General features: G+C 43.6%; 1 protein-coding gene across 3 annotated transcripts in view; it reads right to left on the reverse strand.

Annotated features, from left to right (window-relative positions):
- Positions 1-15885, reverse strand: part of cntn4 (contactin 4) — a 200745-nt gene that overhangs the window by 5659 nt on the left and 179201 nt on the right. For all 3 annotated transcript variants that reach the window (XM_030091110.1, XM_030091111.1, XM_030091112.1), the window contains 5 exons: positions 9400-9575; positions 6559-6679; positions 4154-4312; positions 3388-3537; positions 1397-1467 (listed from right to left, as the gene is read on the reverse strand). In XM_030091110.1, the coding sequence (XP_029946970.1) occupies positions 1397-1467; positions 3388-3537; positions 4154-4312; positions 6559-6679; positions 9400-9575 (677 nt within the window). The remainder of the gene's footprint in view (positions 1-1396; positions 1468-3387; positions 3538-4153; positions 4313-6558; positions 6680-9399; positions 9576-15885) is intronic.

A 15885-nucleotide genomic window follows, 5' to 3' on the forward strand; every position in this document is an offset into this window, starting at 1 on the left:
CTAAGCATTCATTCAGAAGATGAAATAATAGCTTAAAATATTGGCTGAATTGCTTTTCCTGTCTCACATTCCCAAGAATGTCTTACTTTCTGTAGTAGTTTAGATTCTGCTGTGTAGATCTTTACTTTCAGCACCGTTTTTCTTGTTCTGTCAAATCCAGCAGTATTGGGGGTTTCTCTGTGGTACTGTAGCAGCTTTCTGCTGTCATACAGTGACATCTGCTGGTCCCAGATGGTATGTACAACTATGTTTTGTTACATGAATCACTTGTAAAAACAGAAATTAAAATGTGAGTTACATTCTGGAAAATGCTTTCTTGGACCGGAATTTTTTTTCCTTCTGTTGCTGTAACACACACATTAATGCTCATTTCCAACAGCTGACCCATAATATCACAGGATTAAGTTGTAATTATTGGATTATATTATAATATATGGTAAAATTCTGGTTCAAGAATGCCACCAAAGAATCAGTTGCTGTGAATTATTTGCCTCTGCAGTGTTTCATTACTGAGCTGATTGGTTCCTTATTGATAAATTTATCTTCAGATAAATTAAAGATTCTCTAATAGATTATTAATTTTTCATTCATTATTCTATTTATTTTTCTCTGAAGACGTGTGTCATTTCACAACAAACAATGCAATTTCACTTGAGACGTTGTGTAAATGACGCCTTAGAAAAAACTCCTAATTAGCAAAATACTAGCTGTGTTTATACCGCCACCCTCTGGACAGATTTTTAATCCACAGCTCTCAGAATGAAAAAGCTGTCAGCAGGTTTCCCTTCTTATCAAGAGCTCGTCTCCGGGTTTCTGGTTCTGTTCAGCATGTCCCGTCATTCCTTTTTGTTTCTTCTGGCTAAAAGTTTAAATTACAAATGTAGGTCTCTCCCCCCTCGTCCCCCCGTCCCCGCTTTAATGTCAAAGAGAAAAAAAAGCCTGGGGAAAATTCAGGACTGTGGAGAAAATAGCAGCTTTGTTAAGCCGAAGTTACACTCTCATTGAACTTTCGCACATTGAAACCTCGACAGTGATTCTGTGAGACGTTTCTCAGCAGGAGCCGGTGATTCGGAGCAGAATGAATAAACTGCGGCTTTTGGAGGCGGGCTGATACGCCGCCGCTTTGTAGAAGCAAACCAGCAAAAAGAAAGAAAGAAAGAAAAAAAAATGAAAGGAGGAGTGAAAAGGAAGTTGGGACTTGGAAGGAGCCGTTCAGTTTAATTATTATCTTATTGAAACCTCAAAGCATTTTTCTCCCCCGCGGGGCGACAGCAGCAGTTATTGCCCTTCTGTTCTTAAAAATGAAATGCCATACATGAGGCTGCTCAGCTGTTATTGATGAAGCTCGAGCCCCCCCGCCACCATGCTGGACGGGGCACCATGTGGACTCGCTTACCTCCCATGTGATCACTAACTCGGAGCGACTGCCTCCACCTCCGCTCACGTTGGCCGGCGTGACCTTCGGCGCTGCAAGAGACCAGAAAGATTGGATGAACGCTGCAGAACAACAAAGTGTCATCGGCAAATGTTCACAACTCATCTGGGAAGATACGGACACGACGATGATGCCCTCCGCTGGGTTTAGATTTCCAGGTTTAAGGGCAAGTCTGGTTTCACTCGAAGCAGCTGCACTGCACGTCAAACAAAGCTTTGACCTTCAAGGACTTGAGAATAACAACTGATAACGCCATGATTTTGGCTGTTTTATCTGCAGCTAAGCCAAAAAAACTATTTATTTGATATAGTCAGTGTTCTATCCATACTTTATATAAAATCTGAATGAAAGCAATTTAATATTTAGTTTGATTTTCAAACTAATGATTGGAAGACAACAAGACAGACTGAGAATATTTTGGGGCGTAACGTGGTTTGGAAAAAATGTGCAGAATAAAAAGACGGGCTTATTTTAGCTGAATCGCACTCTCTAATAAAACGCTTCACTCAACTCTGACAGTGTGAAACCTCCCTTTACGATGCAGTTTCGGCTCTGTGCTGATGTGTTTTCTTGAACTTTTCCATTTTTACTTCCACTACGTTCGTCTGCCAGCTGTGGTTACCGTTCACATGCAGATCTGACGCAGTGGATCGTCTGACAGGCTTTTAAAACACCAAGCATGTTAAAAGATTCAAACCAGAGGGCTTCAGCGTTTCTGACATCTTACAAAAAGACTCAGACGTATCAAGAGGGCTGAAATCTTTTCAGACAAGTTAAAAGTAGGAAAAATTAGAAAGTCAAGAAGCTCAAAAAAAGAAGAAGACTGATCCCAAAGTATTCAGTTATTTCATGATTTGTGTGGTCTGGTACAAAACATGAATACAACGAATAAAATGAACATTTCAAATTCAAAACACATATTAAATCAATCGGAGGAACCAAACTAGGAGTTTGACTTCTCAATTTTAGGACTTGTTCATGCAAATTCCTCTTTTCTTCAACGTGTAGTGAATTTCAAACCACTGTGATTGATAATGGACTTTTGTGTTTTTGCTTAACTCATCTAAAGAGGTAAATTCATCTCATGTGTGACAAAATTAGAAGGGGATGAAAACAGCTTGTGACATTATTTACATTTTCACACCTGCATTTTCTAGTATATAATGTTGTTTTTTTTCCGTGTTGTGATAATTTGTTATACATGCTGAACATGGTGATTGGTGTAACATACAGTACTTTCTTGTTTTGAATGTAAATGCATTGCAATGTTTAATCCATTAAAAAATGAAAATGCATTATAATAACTTCCATTTTATTCCAGGGGTGTCAAACGTATGGTGTGTGGACCAAAGCTCACCATGTGTTTGTTGTTTTCTAAAAACATTAGAATTTCCTTCATGGATTCTCTGCATGACGACACAGAGAGAATTAATTTGAAGGTTATCATGTTGCTATTTTACTCTCAAGATGAAACTGGGCTGTTCTGTATGCAGCTCCTCAACTGAAAGCTGTTTTACTTTGCCTGTTTATTTATAGCAGAAATAATCAACAGTTACTTAAAGTAGCAGAAGCTAGGAAAGACATTATATCCAAAAATGCAAATATAAAATATCTCAACAACACTTTATTACAAAATGACAGAAATATGAAGACATTCAGGCTTTTTGTTCCAAAATGTGGCTGTGATCAGTTAAGGATGCTGCTCAGTAAGTATGACCAAAACTATGTTTGATTTATCTTTTGTTTGATAATTAAGGCAGACATGTTTTGAACAGATAAATATGATGAGTTGTGTTTATTCGGGATGTGATGGATGAAAACAGGACTAATTAAAGACATTTACTGTCACTGTTTCCTAATCACTGTTTGCAAATTAGCCAATCTTTCTGTTTTCACTCGAAAGCGCCCCCTTGTGGTCACAGATCCATTTCTCGTGCAGAGTGTGTACGTACAGGTGCCCTTGGTGCGCGCCTGCTCGGACGGCTTGCTGGGCTCTCCGGTCCCGATGGTGTTGCTCGCCAGGACTCGAAACTCATACTCCACCCAGGGGCTCAGGTCTATTACTGTAGCTGTCAGCCGGTGCCCCCCCACCACCTCTGGAACTGAAGGAACACACACACACACACACACACACACACACACACACACACACACACACACACACGAAGTGAGTCTCCCTTAACTTTCTCCAAACTTTCAGTGTCATCAGCAGCAGGTTCTCCTCCACATGATCTCCTCACAAGGACGCCCAAACGATAACAGATATTTAACAATCTGGCAGCATTTCTTTAATCTTTTCAATAAATATGCATGTTTTTACTCCCATTGTTCACTGAGAACTGGCGGAGCATCAAAAGACACAGAAATTACAGAAAAACAATCCATCTGATTCCACCCAAAGTGGAAATTCCCAAGGTCACAAGATGTACGATCCCAGCGTGGCGAATCACTGAGGATGGCAAAACTATCCCTCCTGAGTGTTCTTAATTCAGAAAAATATAAATAGACGAAGGTAAACGGTGCACGCTGTGTGATTCATGACGGGGAGGGGGGTAAATGACGCCCTGCTGTCGTTTAGCTACGCCCGTGTGTCAGGATTCCCAGCAGAGCGATAACATGGCGTTCAGTGACAGAACCAAACATAGCAGCACCTCCTCCTGACCGGAGGGGGAGGGGGAGGGGGAGGGGGAGGGGTCCGGCCGGCCGGGCGGCGCTCACCTGTGGTGACGGCCTGCCACCCGAGGGAGAACGGCGTCCTGGCCTGGATGGTGTACGCCGTAATTGGACTGTGATTATCGAGACCGGGCCTCCAGGACAGAGAGGCTGTGGTGTCGGAGATCTCTTCCACGTGGATGGTGGTGGGGGGGCCGGGGGGACCTGGGAAGAGACAGATGGAGGTGGCGGAGGTGGCGGGAGGAGATGGAGAGAAAGAGGGGCGCTGGTTTTTAGCACCTGCGGCTGCGGCGGCGGAGTCAGTTCAGTGTGAAGCCTTCGGGAGCCATTCACTCTAATTAGACAGTAAATTTCCTTTAAAGCTCAAGGAGAAGAATTTCTGCTCGCCTCACTTTCTAATTTCATCCTTTTAGTTCTTCGCTGGTGAAGTACAGCGAGAGAGAGAGAGAGTAAACATGAACCGGTGGAAAACTCCCGTCTTCTCCAGATTCAAAACCTTTTCACAATTCATCTGTTTTTTTCATATGAAATAAAGGTGATCAACCAAAACACAACATACTCGATAAACTTGTAATATAATCTCGTAACTTTTTTTTTTTGCTTGCAATACCACTTTGTACCACAAGAGGGTGTCAACTTGATAAGTTAGCATTTTAGGACTTGGAGTTCTGTGTAAAATACAACTTTAAATACTTTAGTAGTGTTTTTTTTTTTTTCTTTTTTTGGCCCAGTATTCTGTTGGGTTATTGACACTACACCAGAAATGGTAAGTCCACAGGATCTTAGCTTCGTGGCTCGTTCAGTCAGATCATCTTTCATCTGTCCTTGAAGACACAAACAACTCATGCTGACCTTATTTTATATACTTTTGACTATCACCCCACAAAAATGTTGTTTTTTTGGCAAAGTTATTATGTAAAGTGGTTTAACTGTAAATTGATAAATTGCCACATTACATAGCCATGTTCACTCAATTCATTTATGTTTGCACTTCTTATTTTAAAATTTCAACTTATTTTTACATTGCTGATAATAATTTCACATCCTAACTGTGTGTTTGAATAAACCCCCCCAGCTCTCTGCACCCTCCTCATCCATGGAAACCAGAGGGTGCCAGACGGATCCAGCCCGCCGGTTGACCTTGCAAGGTGTAAAAATAACAAAGAAAACATGAATGTTTTAAAAGAAGTAACTGCAGTGTGTAATTTATTCAGAGTGTGTCGACGGCTTCGGAAGCAGATTTACCAGTAAAGTCAAAGAGCAGCTGCGGACATCGCGAACGGTGAGAAGGAAAATATTTTTGTAGTCTGAAGATACAAAAAGACATTTTTACAAACATGAAATGTTGGTATTATACTTTGTATTAATGAAAAAACACAATGCAGTGTTTTTGTACTTTTTTTTAAAATAAAACGAAAACAGCCTGAATAATTATTAAATTTTTACTTCTTCAGATTACCATGCATTAATTTTATCGATATTCAGATTAAACTGACCAGAATGTTCATTAAAATGAATTTCACAGGTCTAATGTAAACTACACTGCCTGTCCAGATCCAGTATTTTGGTTTCATTATGTTAAAGGGGCTGTATCATGCAAAATTCACTTTTTCTATGTTTTAACCTTGTTATATAGTTATGTACTCACCTAAAACACCCCCAAAGCGTTTTTTCCCTCCGTGCCTGCGTGTTTGAGCTTTCCTCGTGTTTCTGCTGCTCAGAGAGGCAGCCCCTCCCATTCCCGTGAAAACGCTCTGTTTCCCATGTTGACGTCACACGGAGAAGATGGCAGAAGAAACCCATCCTCTGTCTCTGTCTTTACGGTGCTCTTTGTTTTCCCATCCCTACGCTGCTTTAAAGACTGAGACCATCATTATTATACATACCAGCATGACCTTGAACCACTGTATGACCAGACCAACCACCCTGTTCTAATTTTTTATTTATTTTGTTTGTTTGTTGGTTTGTTTTGTTTTTTGTTGTTGTTTTGTTGAAAAACCTGTAACACCGTCAGTCACATGTACTGTGAATCTTTGACCTCCCGGTGTACTAAAATGAATAAACAAAATTGTGAAAAAAAAAAAAAAGACACCAAACCAGGCTAAATGTGGCACCTGTGCTTTGCTGTAGCAATAAATAATTCCATTTGAAATTTAATAATGTAATGAAATATTTGAGTCAATATCATAATATCACTTTTTTAATGACTTAATGAATTTAATGATCTTTTGGTTTTTATACTACTGAATTTGCATTGAAAAATATCCATTGAAAATGTAACAACTGCAGTCAACCCTCTATTAATTATAAGTGGAACTGCATTTCTTAACAGTAAAGAACTCTTGAGGTTTTTGTGCAGTATCACGGACGTCGTTGTCATCTTAAACATTCGGTAACGGACTGATGGCATGACTCTCTGCTCCAGGCTGCCACACGTTACAGAGTCTCACCTCGGACCACCAGGTCGATGGCGATGGAGATGCTGTCCACCTTGGTCTGCACGGCGCATGTGTACTTCCCCGCGTGGCTCAGCTGGATGTTTCGGACCATGATGTCTCCTGCAGAATGTTGCTGTTGTTCAAACACACACACACACACACACACACACACACACACACACACACACACACACACACACACACACACACACACACACACATTAAAAAAAGAAAAAAGAAGGTGAGAGAACAAGTCTGCGGTTCGCGGTGTTTGTTTTATCTCCGTGATCACAGAAATGTTCTCGCTCTCTAAAAACTTGATTCGGGCTGTGGTGCGGAGCAGCCGGGGTTATACGGAGCAGCCTAATGGTCGGCCTAATGGTGAGTTCTTTAAGAGGGCCTTTCATTCCATCTCTAATTGCGGTCCCCACCCTTACATTATCGTTTTTATCCGAGTGGAGCGGAGCAGCTTGGGTAATAAATGGCAGCGAGGAGTCTGTGCAGCGGCTGCCGGCTTAATCAATGTGAGAGCAGACGAGCTGCAATTCATTAGGCAGAGGAGACGGTAAATCATAAAGGAAACAGGGAAACACACCTCTGCACTGCGCTTTTGCAAAGAGGAGCCTTTAAATTATTTCAGAGCGTTAAAAAAAAAAAAAGAAGAAGAAAAGGCATGCTGAGATGTTAGCTGCGAAGCTTTTTACAGCCTCCGACTGGCACCGGAGTGTGTATGTAAATTTCATTTTTTTAAAAAAAACCACAGGCAGCAATTTTCTGGCCATAAATAATATACTTGATACAAACATTCCCTCTGCACTGCGGCTGAATTTATTATGACCCCCGCTAAAAGAAGGAGAGGTATAATATTGATGAACCGATGAATCTTCACAGTCACCTCTCGACCTTTGTTCAATGAAATCTCTGAAGAGGCTCCAGAAATAAATCAATGCCTCTTTTTTTTTTTTTTTTTTTTATGGAGCACCTTTTAATAAGAGCAACCTAAAAGCCGAGGATTCCTGCAGCAAACTTTATGAGGTCTGTGTGTTTCATTATTCATGGTGTAGTCTGGCTCATGTGGAAAACATGGTGTCGGAGCTGCGACATGACACTACACACACACACACACACACACACACACACACACGATCGGAGGTGCTTCAAACTGGAAATGCAAAAATCTGGAAACAGGATTTGAATAAGGTCGTGGATCAGGTGTTTTCATCAAGAACCGTGTTAAAGCAGGATTGTGTGTCGATATATTTGCCTAATGAGATGCAGCCCTAAACCCCCCCCCCCCCCCCCCCCCCCCCCAACAACGACAATCAAATGGTTCATTCCATGTTTACACGATATCATTCAGGTTTAGTACCGAATAAAATCACCAGATACAAAAGTTTTACCGAGGATTCTCATGAATTTATAGAAGCGACTGGAAAAAAATCTGTATACCAATATTGATAAAAAAGTTTGAAAATAGAGTATCGATTTGCAATTCAGTTCCATATCTTGAAAATCAGAGTGTTGAGCTAATTCTACTCATTGCGGTTTACTGGAAGAAAGAGAGAGCAAATCCTCAGCCAAAAAATTGGAAAGAAGATGCTGAACGACGTCACATCACATAATCTGGATTCTAGTTTCAGTGTAGCTGAAATGGAGGATGCAAGAGAAACCGAAAAGAGAGAGAAAACACCCTGAAGATATGGAGAAAAAAAAGAAGAAACCTGTTTGTTTGGTTTTGGAATAGTAATTGGCCAAAAAAACTTGCTGACTTGAATGTGTTTTCTTCTAATGACTCGGGGACTGAACACATAATGGTTCATTTTGTGGCATATTGTAAATGTTGGAATGTCAAATCAAAGGTCAAATACAGCAATTTCTCTAACACTTACACTCAGATCAGAATCAGAAGCTTCCACTGACGTGATTTTTTGGACCCAAAAGAGGCTTCGAACCAACTGCTGCTGCTTGAGGACAGAAATGCGCCTTCGGTGTTCAGAACACCAGAAAAAGTTAAATTTTTTCCAGTAGTTGATTTTGACTGAGGTATTTGCTCATAGCATTTGGGAAATGTTTGGATTTTGTGAGAAATCCATGAACTTTGTATAACTGGATTGTTAAAACACTGGCACCTACTGGCCAAATATACCTTTTCTTTCTTTGATTTAAAAAAAAAAAAAAAAAACGTTCTCAATGTTTGAAATGAGTCTGAGTGGAAAAATAAGAGGAAAAAATGTAAAGTTTAGTTCAATTGTGTTAAAAATCTACTTTTGACAAACCGACATCACGTTTTTGATGAAGACAGCAGATTTCAGTCAAACATGTCAGAGGTAAACCTCTGGTGCCAGTGGCAGTTCCTCACCGCCACACTGCCTCATTTTGGACACAGATGGACCGAGGCTGCTCATATCTACCGAGGCAACATGTCTGACGTGAATTCATAGCTTCCTATTTCCAAGGTGAGGAGGAGGAAAAAGCCGCTCGGTGCTCTCCGGCTGCCTGGTGATTGTTTCGCACACTCAGGTGACCAGCAGGAACTAATCTTGTGTGGTCCGGCTGTTTGTTATCACTTCCCGGAGCCGCTCGCCCTCTCGGGGATTGCATGTGATGCGTCAGCCTGCCGGAGCTGACGGATGTCCGGGTTATCCAAACGCAACACTGGGCTCCACATACGAGGCGACCTCTCAGCTTCTGAGGCTCCTCAGCTGGACGCTTCTCTCCCCAGCAGCCAGGGAGCTTCCAGTACCAGAGTGCTAACCTGGGGGGCCTGCGGAGCAGCTTGTTTCACACTCCTGAGGCCTGGCGAGCTTCAAGGTAAAACAAAAACAAACACTGAATGACGGAGGATGGACTTACGCCTCCCACTTTCTCGAAGAAGCCTCCGCTGCTCCCGAATCGGATGACCTGCTCGTTGAAGAACCAGGTGAACTTGAGCTCCAGGGACGGGTCGTGGCTCACCTGGCAGGGCAGCACCACGCTCTCCCCGACCGTCACGTCCAGCGTGGAGGGCAGCGTGGTGATGATGGTGGGCTCTGGGAGACAACACACACACACACACACACACACACACACACAGACACACACACACGCAGTGATCAGACGGCGGTACGCTCGGTCTCATTACCATTCGGGGCAGGAGCTGAGCCCTCCCATCATCCTTCTGGATGAGTCAGACTCACTTAATAGAGGGATATACGGGGAAGGCGCGGCCCGGCGAGCTCGCCAATAACTGCTATTAGCTCCGGCCCGAGCCGGTCTCCGCGGGACTCGGGGACGTGTCTTTCCTGCATCCTGCGGAGCCTCCATGTGTCACTGTCAGCTCAGCCTTCATCCCGGACCGCCCCACCTCCTCCTCCGCCTGCCCCAAATCCTCCAAACGCAGAAAACAGCAAACAGCACTCCTTCCAGCGGGCGCTGCTGTCTTTCCCAGCCTGCAGTGCATTACAGCGGCGCCGCACGGGGAATACGGCGTGCATTAGGGGATGGAGGAGGTGGAGGGGACAGGAGAGAGGCGAGATGAGATGGAGAGGCTTTGTTCTCCGAGTGCACCGCACCTGTCCCCCTCTTGGGGGTGCTGTGATTACTCGCTTGAAATTGCCACTCGAAGCAAATGGACTAAATTAACCATGGCGAATGATCCCTGGACGGGCATGGATTCATGTAGAAAGTGCCGGCAGTGCAGTCTTCATCCAGAGTGAATTCGATACTTTCATTGTATTGGCTCCCTTGTGCTTACACACACACACACGCACACACACACACACACACACACACACATACACACACACAGGCACACAGTCCGACAGCACGGGCTCCCGATGATGTGATTTATCTCGTCGTTTTCTGATTTCAGGCCAGCTCTGCTATCAGCTGCTGGGTTTTGTCATGTGCCCAGTGAAAGTGTGTCTGAGAGGCCGGGGTCTTCTGTCGCCGGGGCTAAATGGTGAGCAATGGCAGCGCGGTCAAAATAAATGTATAAATAAATAACAGAGACTGGCAATAACACACAGGAGGTATTTAGGAGCGCGTGTCGGCTCCGCTCCTGGAAGCCGGCTACACCGTGTAGAGCAAGAGGGAAAGGGAAAAGCTAAAAAAATTTCACAAAGCAGGAAGCACACGTCTAAAAAAAAGGTGTGAGGGCTGTTTTTGCTCTTGTTTTCAAGCAACAGAGCGGGGTGGAGGTGGGGGTGGGGATCCTGCGGCGAATGCCCCCCTGGATCCCTGCTCCTGCTGTAAACATCCTTGGTTGTTTCTCCAGCAGCTCCGGAGCGTCTTCCTCCCTCCTTGAGGAGCGTCCCCCCCCCCGGAGAGCCGCTGTGACAATGACGGTGGGAATATTCTCCCCTTATTACCCTCCTCTGTCATCACTCCTGACAGATTATACGGACGACCGAGGCTGGTTACACAACCACACACTGGGCCGCCGACTGTAATTTGATTGATTCCTATCTTGTATAACGGTTTGTTACCTGCTGGAAGTGTAAACGGCCGGACGCTCCGCGGGGTCGGTCCCAGACGAGACGGGGGGCGTGTTCAAACGGCAAACTCTCAGAGTCTGCAGTAGCTGCTGTTCAGCCTCGTGTATAGTTCAATAAGTGCCATTTCAGACATGACTCTCGCAGTAACATTATCTTCTGTATTTATTTTCGCTCCACATATATTGTAAATTTATTGTATATATATATATTGATGTTATCGTCCACTAAAACTACTATTGATACAAATGATGTTAAACTCAGTCATTCATTCAATAAAGTAGCTAACATCTGTGAGCCGGCCCTCCAATTCCCTAATTTCTTCCATTTTAATTAAGGGTGATTTTAAGTTTTGACTAAGGCTGGAGTCTGTTGAGACTTTCCCCAAATACAGTGACTCATTCTGCTGTCTAATTAATTACAAGTAAGTGAGACAGTCTAATGGTTCAGGTGAGGTCAAACCGAACCAGCATACTATTTAATAAAGTGTGGGGAATAAGAAAGATATTGATGAAAGAATAATGAAGATTTATCCAGGTTAATCTATTTATAGGACAGCAAGAGATTTCTGACGTCAGAGGAAAGTTAACAGCCTGATTACCCAGCATTTCAAGAGAGAATAAATCAATTTTGCCTTTTTGTTTTAGATAACTTTTGACTCGGAAACTACAGAAACACTGAAAACAATGTTGTTTATTATGTTGGGCCGCTCGTAGGCGCTGTTGCTCATTTTAGTAATGAAACCATTCAAACAGAGAACAATACACTGTAGACATTAACAAATGGAGTACGCAAACATTCTTGTGAACAGATGACCATGTTGGATTGTTCTCCAGGAGAATCTGGACTGAGACTCTTCACACTCTGGAGGCAAACGTTGTTATTGTCCATCTACTGAGCATGCACAGAAGAATTATTTAATGATAACCATGCATGGCAGCAGCTTTTCCAGCAACTTGAAAAGTTCCACTTTGGGAATGGTTTTCAAAAAGTTTCATTTTCAGTGGCTCCGAATACCATCATACAAATCCCCAAAACTCAATAAAAGCTTTGCATGCTCACTAGAAAGGTGAAGGTGCAACTCTATGGTTCTCTCTCCAGCCTCTCATAAACATGGTTAAAGTCAGGGTTTTGTTATCATAACTTCACCAAACTGAACGTTTTGGTGCATCTCACAGGGTCTTATCAGCAACATTAAGCTACACTGACTGATTCGGCCTCAGTCTCTTCCCTCTTGACCTTTCAGAGAAGTTAAAATGTAAAGAGTTTAGAGGATTTGATCTTCACAAATATCAATAATGTGCATGAAGTTGTAGAATTAGGAAATAATGATTAAATCTCTGATGTGTTAAAGAATGGGCCCAGCCATCGACCTCAACCTCCTCCTCCCTCATACTGTGTAACAGCAATGCCAGACCTGTCGTCGAGTGTTTTCAGCCCGTGCCTCTCCTGAGAAGGAGTATATCTGAGTCAAGTGTTATTTGAAAGTAAAGAAAGGAAGATGAGCAGAGCATTAAAAAGAGAGGAACCCCAGCAGCAGGGCAATAGAAACCATTGGAAAGCAGAGAAAGTGATGGGAGTGAAGGACCCCAGACACCGACTGCAGCCAAACACTCAGAGAGGCTGTGTTACAGTAACATATGGCCGCCTGCGAAGTAGAACGGGCTAACGGTTACCAAATGACTGCCAGTCTCTCTCCGAGGCGTGCTGACGTGCCTCACATGGCCAGTTTCTCCAGCCTGCCCGCCAACATTATGAATAAACTCCCCTCTTGCTTTAATGGTCTGAAGCTGGGATGCATAAGCGTTACCTCTCTTTCAGCGAGCGTGTATAGACACTATACAGCTTCCTCCCCTCTTCCTCTTCCCCAAGGTGAGTGATGTGAGTTTGAATAATGCATCGAGGATGGCGTGGAGGAGTGGAGGGCACGTGATGCGAGGGATTTCGAAAACAAATTTACCAGAGCAAATCCTCGCCCGCCACGTCCTTCAAATGGAGACTCGGGCGGATGATCCGGAGGCGTCGAGACGGACACAAGCCCGAGAAAGGATACCGCCGTCTTATACCAACGGGTCAAAAGCTTTTCCTTAAAAGGGTCGACAGGATCTGACGGTGCACAGCGGGCCAGGGTTCAAGGCCTGAGATCCAGGATAAATCACTTTAACATTATGCATCTCCTCGGAGAAGAAGCTCTTCAGTCTGCACCCGCATCCGCCGGGTCGTCTGGGAACAAAACAACGTCTTGACCCTTTAAAAAGAAATGATGCCATCGCCGAGTGTTCCACCCATCGCTTTTCAAATCAGCAATGCTTTTATCAGCACATCACAAACTCCTCTGACGCTCCCACTTCTTTCCTCAAGGGCGTATCAAAGGTTCGTCAAGGACGAACCTGAGCAGCGAGGAAAACCTTGTCGACACGGCCACGAACAAGCCCCGCTCACAGCTGCGCTCACGTCGAGCCGTGGCACATCTGCAGCAACCTGCTGGTGATTACTGACAGATGGCTGCTCATTATTTTTCTATATGGCTGTCAGGAATCACACATCGCATTTATTTCACATGGTTGCCGCCATTTAACGGCGGCGGCGGCGGCGGCCGGGCTCTCTCCGAGGAGCGGCTGGGGGAAGTCAGTTTTTAATTGAGATGATTTTTTTGGGTCCGTTCCTGCCCTCAGGTGTGAAAGTGAGCCAAGTGTGAATCAGTCACATGATGTATCTTCTGACGCACGCCTCCGACAGCCAAGAAGTGACAGAAGAATCGAGGCAAATCTATTTTTTTCCTTCACTGCTCAGTTTGAACAGAGAAAATGTTTTTTGTTGCAAAAATATCTGCCAGGCTCATGATTCTGTGGACTAAATATGGATCATTTGTTTTGTCAGTTGTGCAGTGGTTTGCAGGCTCGTCTCATTGAAACAGGTGTTGTGCTCGGGAGCCTTTCTGTGCAGAGCTTGCATGTTCTCCCTGTGTGAACATGGGGTTTGTCCAGGTTTCCTCAGACAGTCCAGAAAGCAAGCACTTGAGACTAATTGGTGAATATAAAATGCATGCAGGTGTGAATACCCTGTGATTTCAGAGCAGCCATTAATGTGTGCAAAACAGGAATTTTGGTGTTAAGGGACCACATTCAGGCTAATTTCATCTTGAGTGGACTGGATCGGTAAAATAGTGCCAAAATAACTGCAATCTCAACATAAAGTCAATTTGAATGAAACTGTCTGGTACAAAATACAGTGAAACGTCCAAAAAACGTTTCCTGTAGCTGTTGTCTAATGCATGTCATCAAACTCGCCCTGACTGCGTGGCTTTGAGGCCAGTTTGATAAAGAGATACAGATCTCAGCTCAGGTCTCAGTGTTGTGTTGTGCCTGATACTACAAAGAAATGAGTAAAGAAATAAAACAATAATAATAACTCTTTGAAATTTTGAGCAGTTGCTTGGCGGTTTGACCGGACTGGAGCCTCTTATGGGCCAGTTTGGTCCACGTACCTTATATAGACTGAGTTAGATTGAATTTGAAGGGAAATCCAGATGACTAGGTAATGTTTATGATTCGGGTTCTAACAGAAACTATATGGAAAACCATCATTAAAATGTCATAAAGAGAAGACAAACAAGGTAAATTGCTTTAATATCAGAGGAGCATGGGGAATAAAGCGACAGCAATCTTCAACAGAACATAAGTAGACATATTAAATTAAACACGACTGGATCCTGAAAGCCCCGCATGTCAATATTATGTCGGTGCTCCAGGAACAGTGTGAGCGCCACTCGGGGATCTATGAATATCTTCAGGAAAAAACTGGATGTATCCAGAGTGGGGAGCTGTAACCTCCCTGTGGGAACTCGGCACAGCTCCAGGAGAGGCTCCGTGAATGGAAATGAAACAATAGTAACATTATTTATTTAAGGCATATCTTGGATTGTGACAAAAACAGAGTGTCTGATCAGGTTAAAGAGGTACAGAGATACAGTGGTGTGGGGGGACTGTATTGTGTCTGGATCTTTTTTCCTCTTAGCTCAACTCCAACAGCAGGACCGGCACTTTAAAGGGAAAAGATTGAATGATTGACGGCGTCATGCTGCTTCTGGCGATGTTACCAGAAAAACACGGAGGGCCTCGGCTGACTCGTCTCCTGTCGGGATTGGCTGCTGAACCAGACAAATCCCACATTGTGCATGTTCCGACACAGAAGTCAAATAAAACCCTGAGAACACTGGTAATGACTCGACCGTCCCAAAATGTGAGAACAAGTCTCGACAGAAAATACTGCGAAGCAACATTATTAATCCTGCTATGTATGTATTAAATAGTTTCCCTTTTTAGAAAACACTTAGTTATTCTCATGTGATTCTCTCTTTCATTCAAATTAGTAGGATGACTATAGAAGAATGCAGATGAACTTTTAAACCCAGTTCTTCATATTATACATGCAGCCATTAACTATCCTGTAGCAAAGACTCTTGTTACAAAGCATCTCCGTGTTCATTAAGTAAGATCTGCTCATTAACCTCACTTCCGTACTCCTCTAAAGGTGAATATATGCAAATTTTCTCCATCGCTTCATCACGCGTGATCCACAGTTTAGTCGTGACTCCTTTTGTCCGACGATCTTTCTGCCCGTGGCTTTCCTGAACCCATCACTGCTTTGTTGCCTGCTCTTTAAAAACCATTGTAATTCTGTCATTCTGCCTTTCAGAGCCTCAGATGTGCCCTCATCCTTTAACCCCGTCACCGCCGATCCGGGAGGCTCTTCAGCGATCCTCAGCCCCGTCTGGACCCAGGGGACTCCTGGAGTCTCGTCTATTTCTGGAAGCTTTTCATCTAATCGCCACATCCTGATCATTCATTTCTCCTTGCATCTTCTT

The sequence above is a fragment of the Salarias fasciatus genome, chromosome 5 (assembly GCF_902148845.1).
Source record: "Salarias fasciatus chromosome 5, fSalaFa1.1, whole genome shotgun sequence".
NCBI classification, from domain to species: Eukaryota; Metazoa; Chordata; class Actinopteri; order Blenniiformes; family Blenniidae; genus Salarias; species Salarias fasciatus.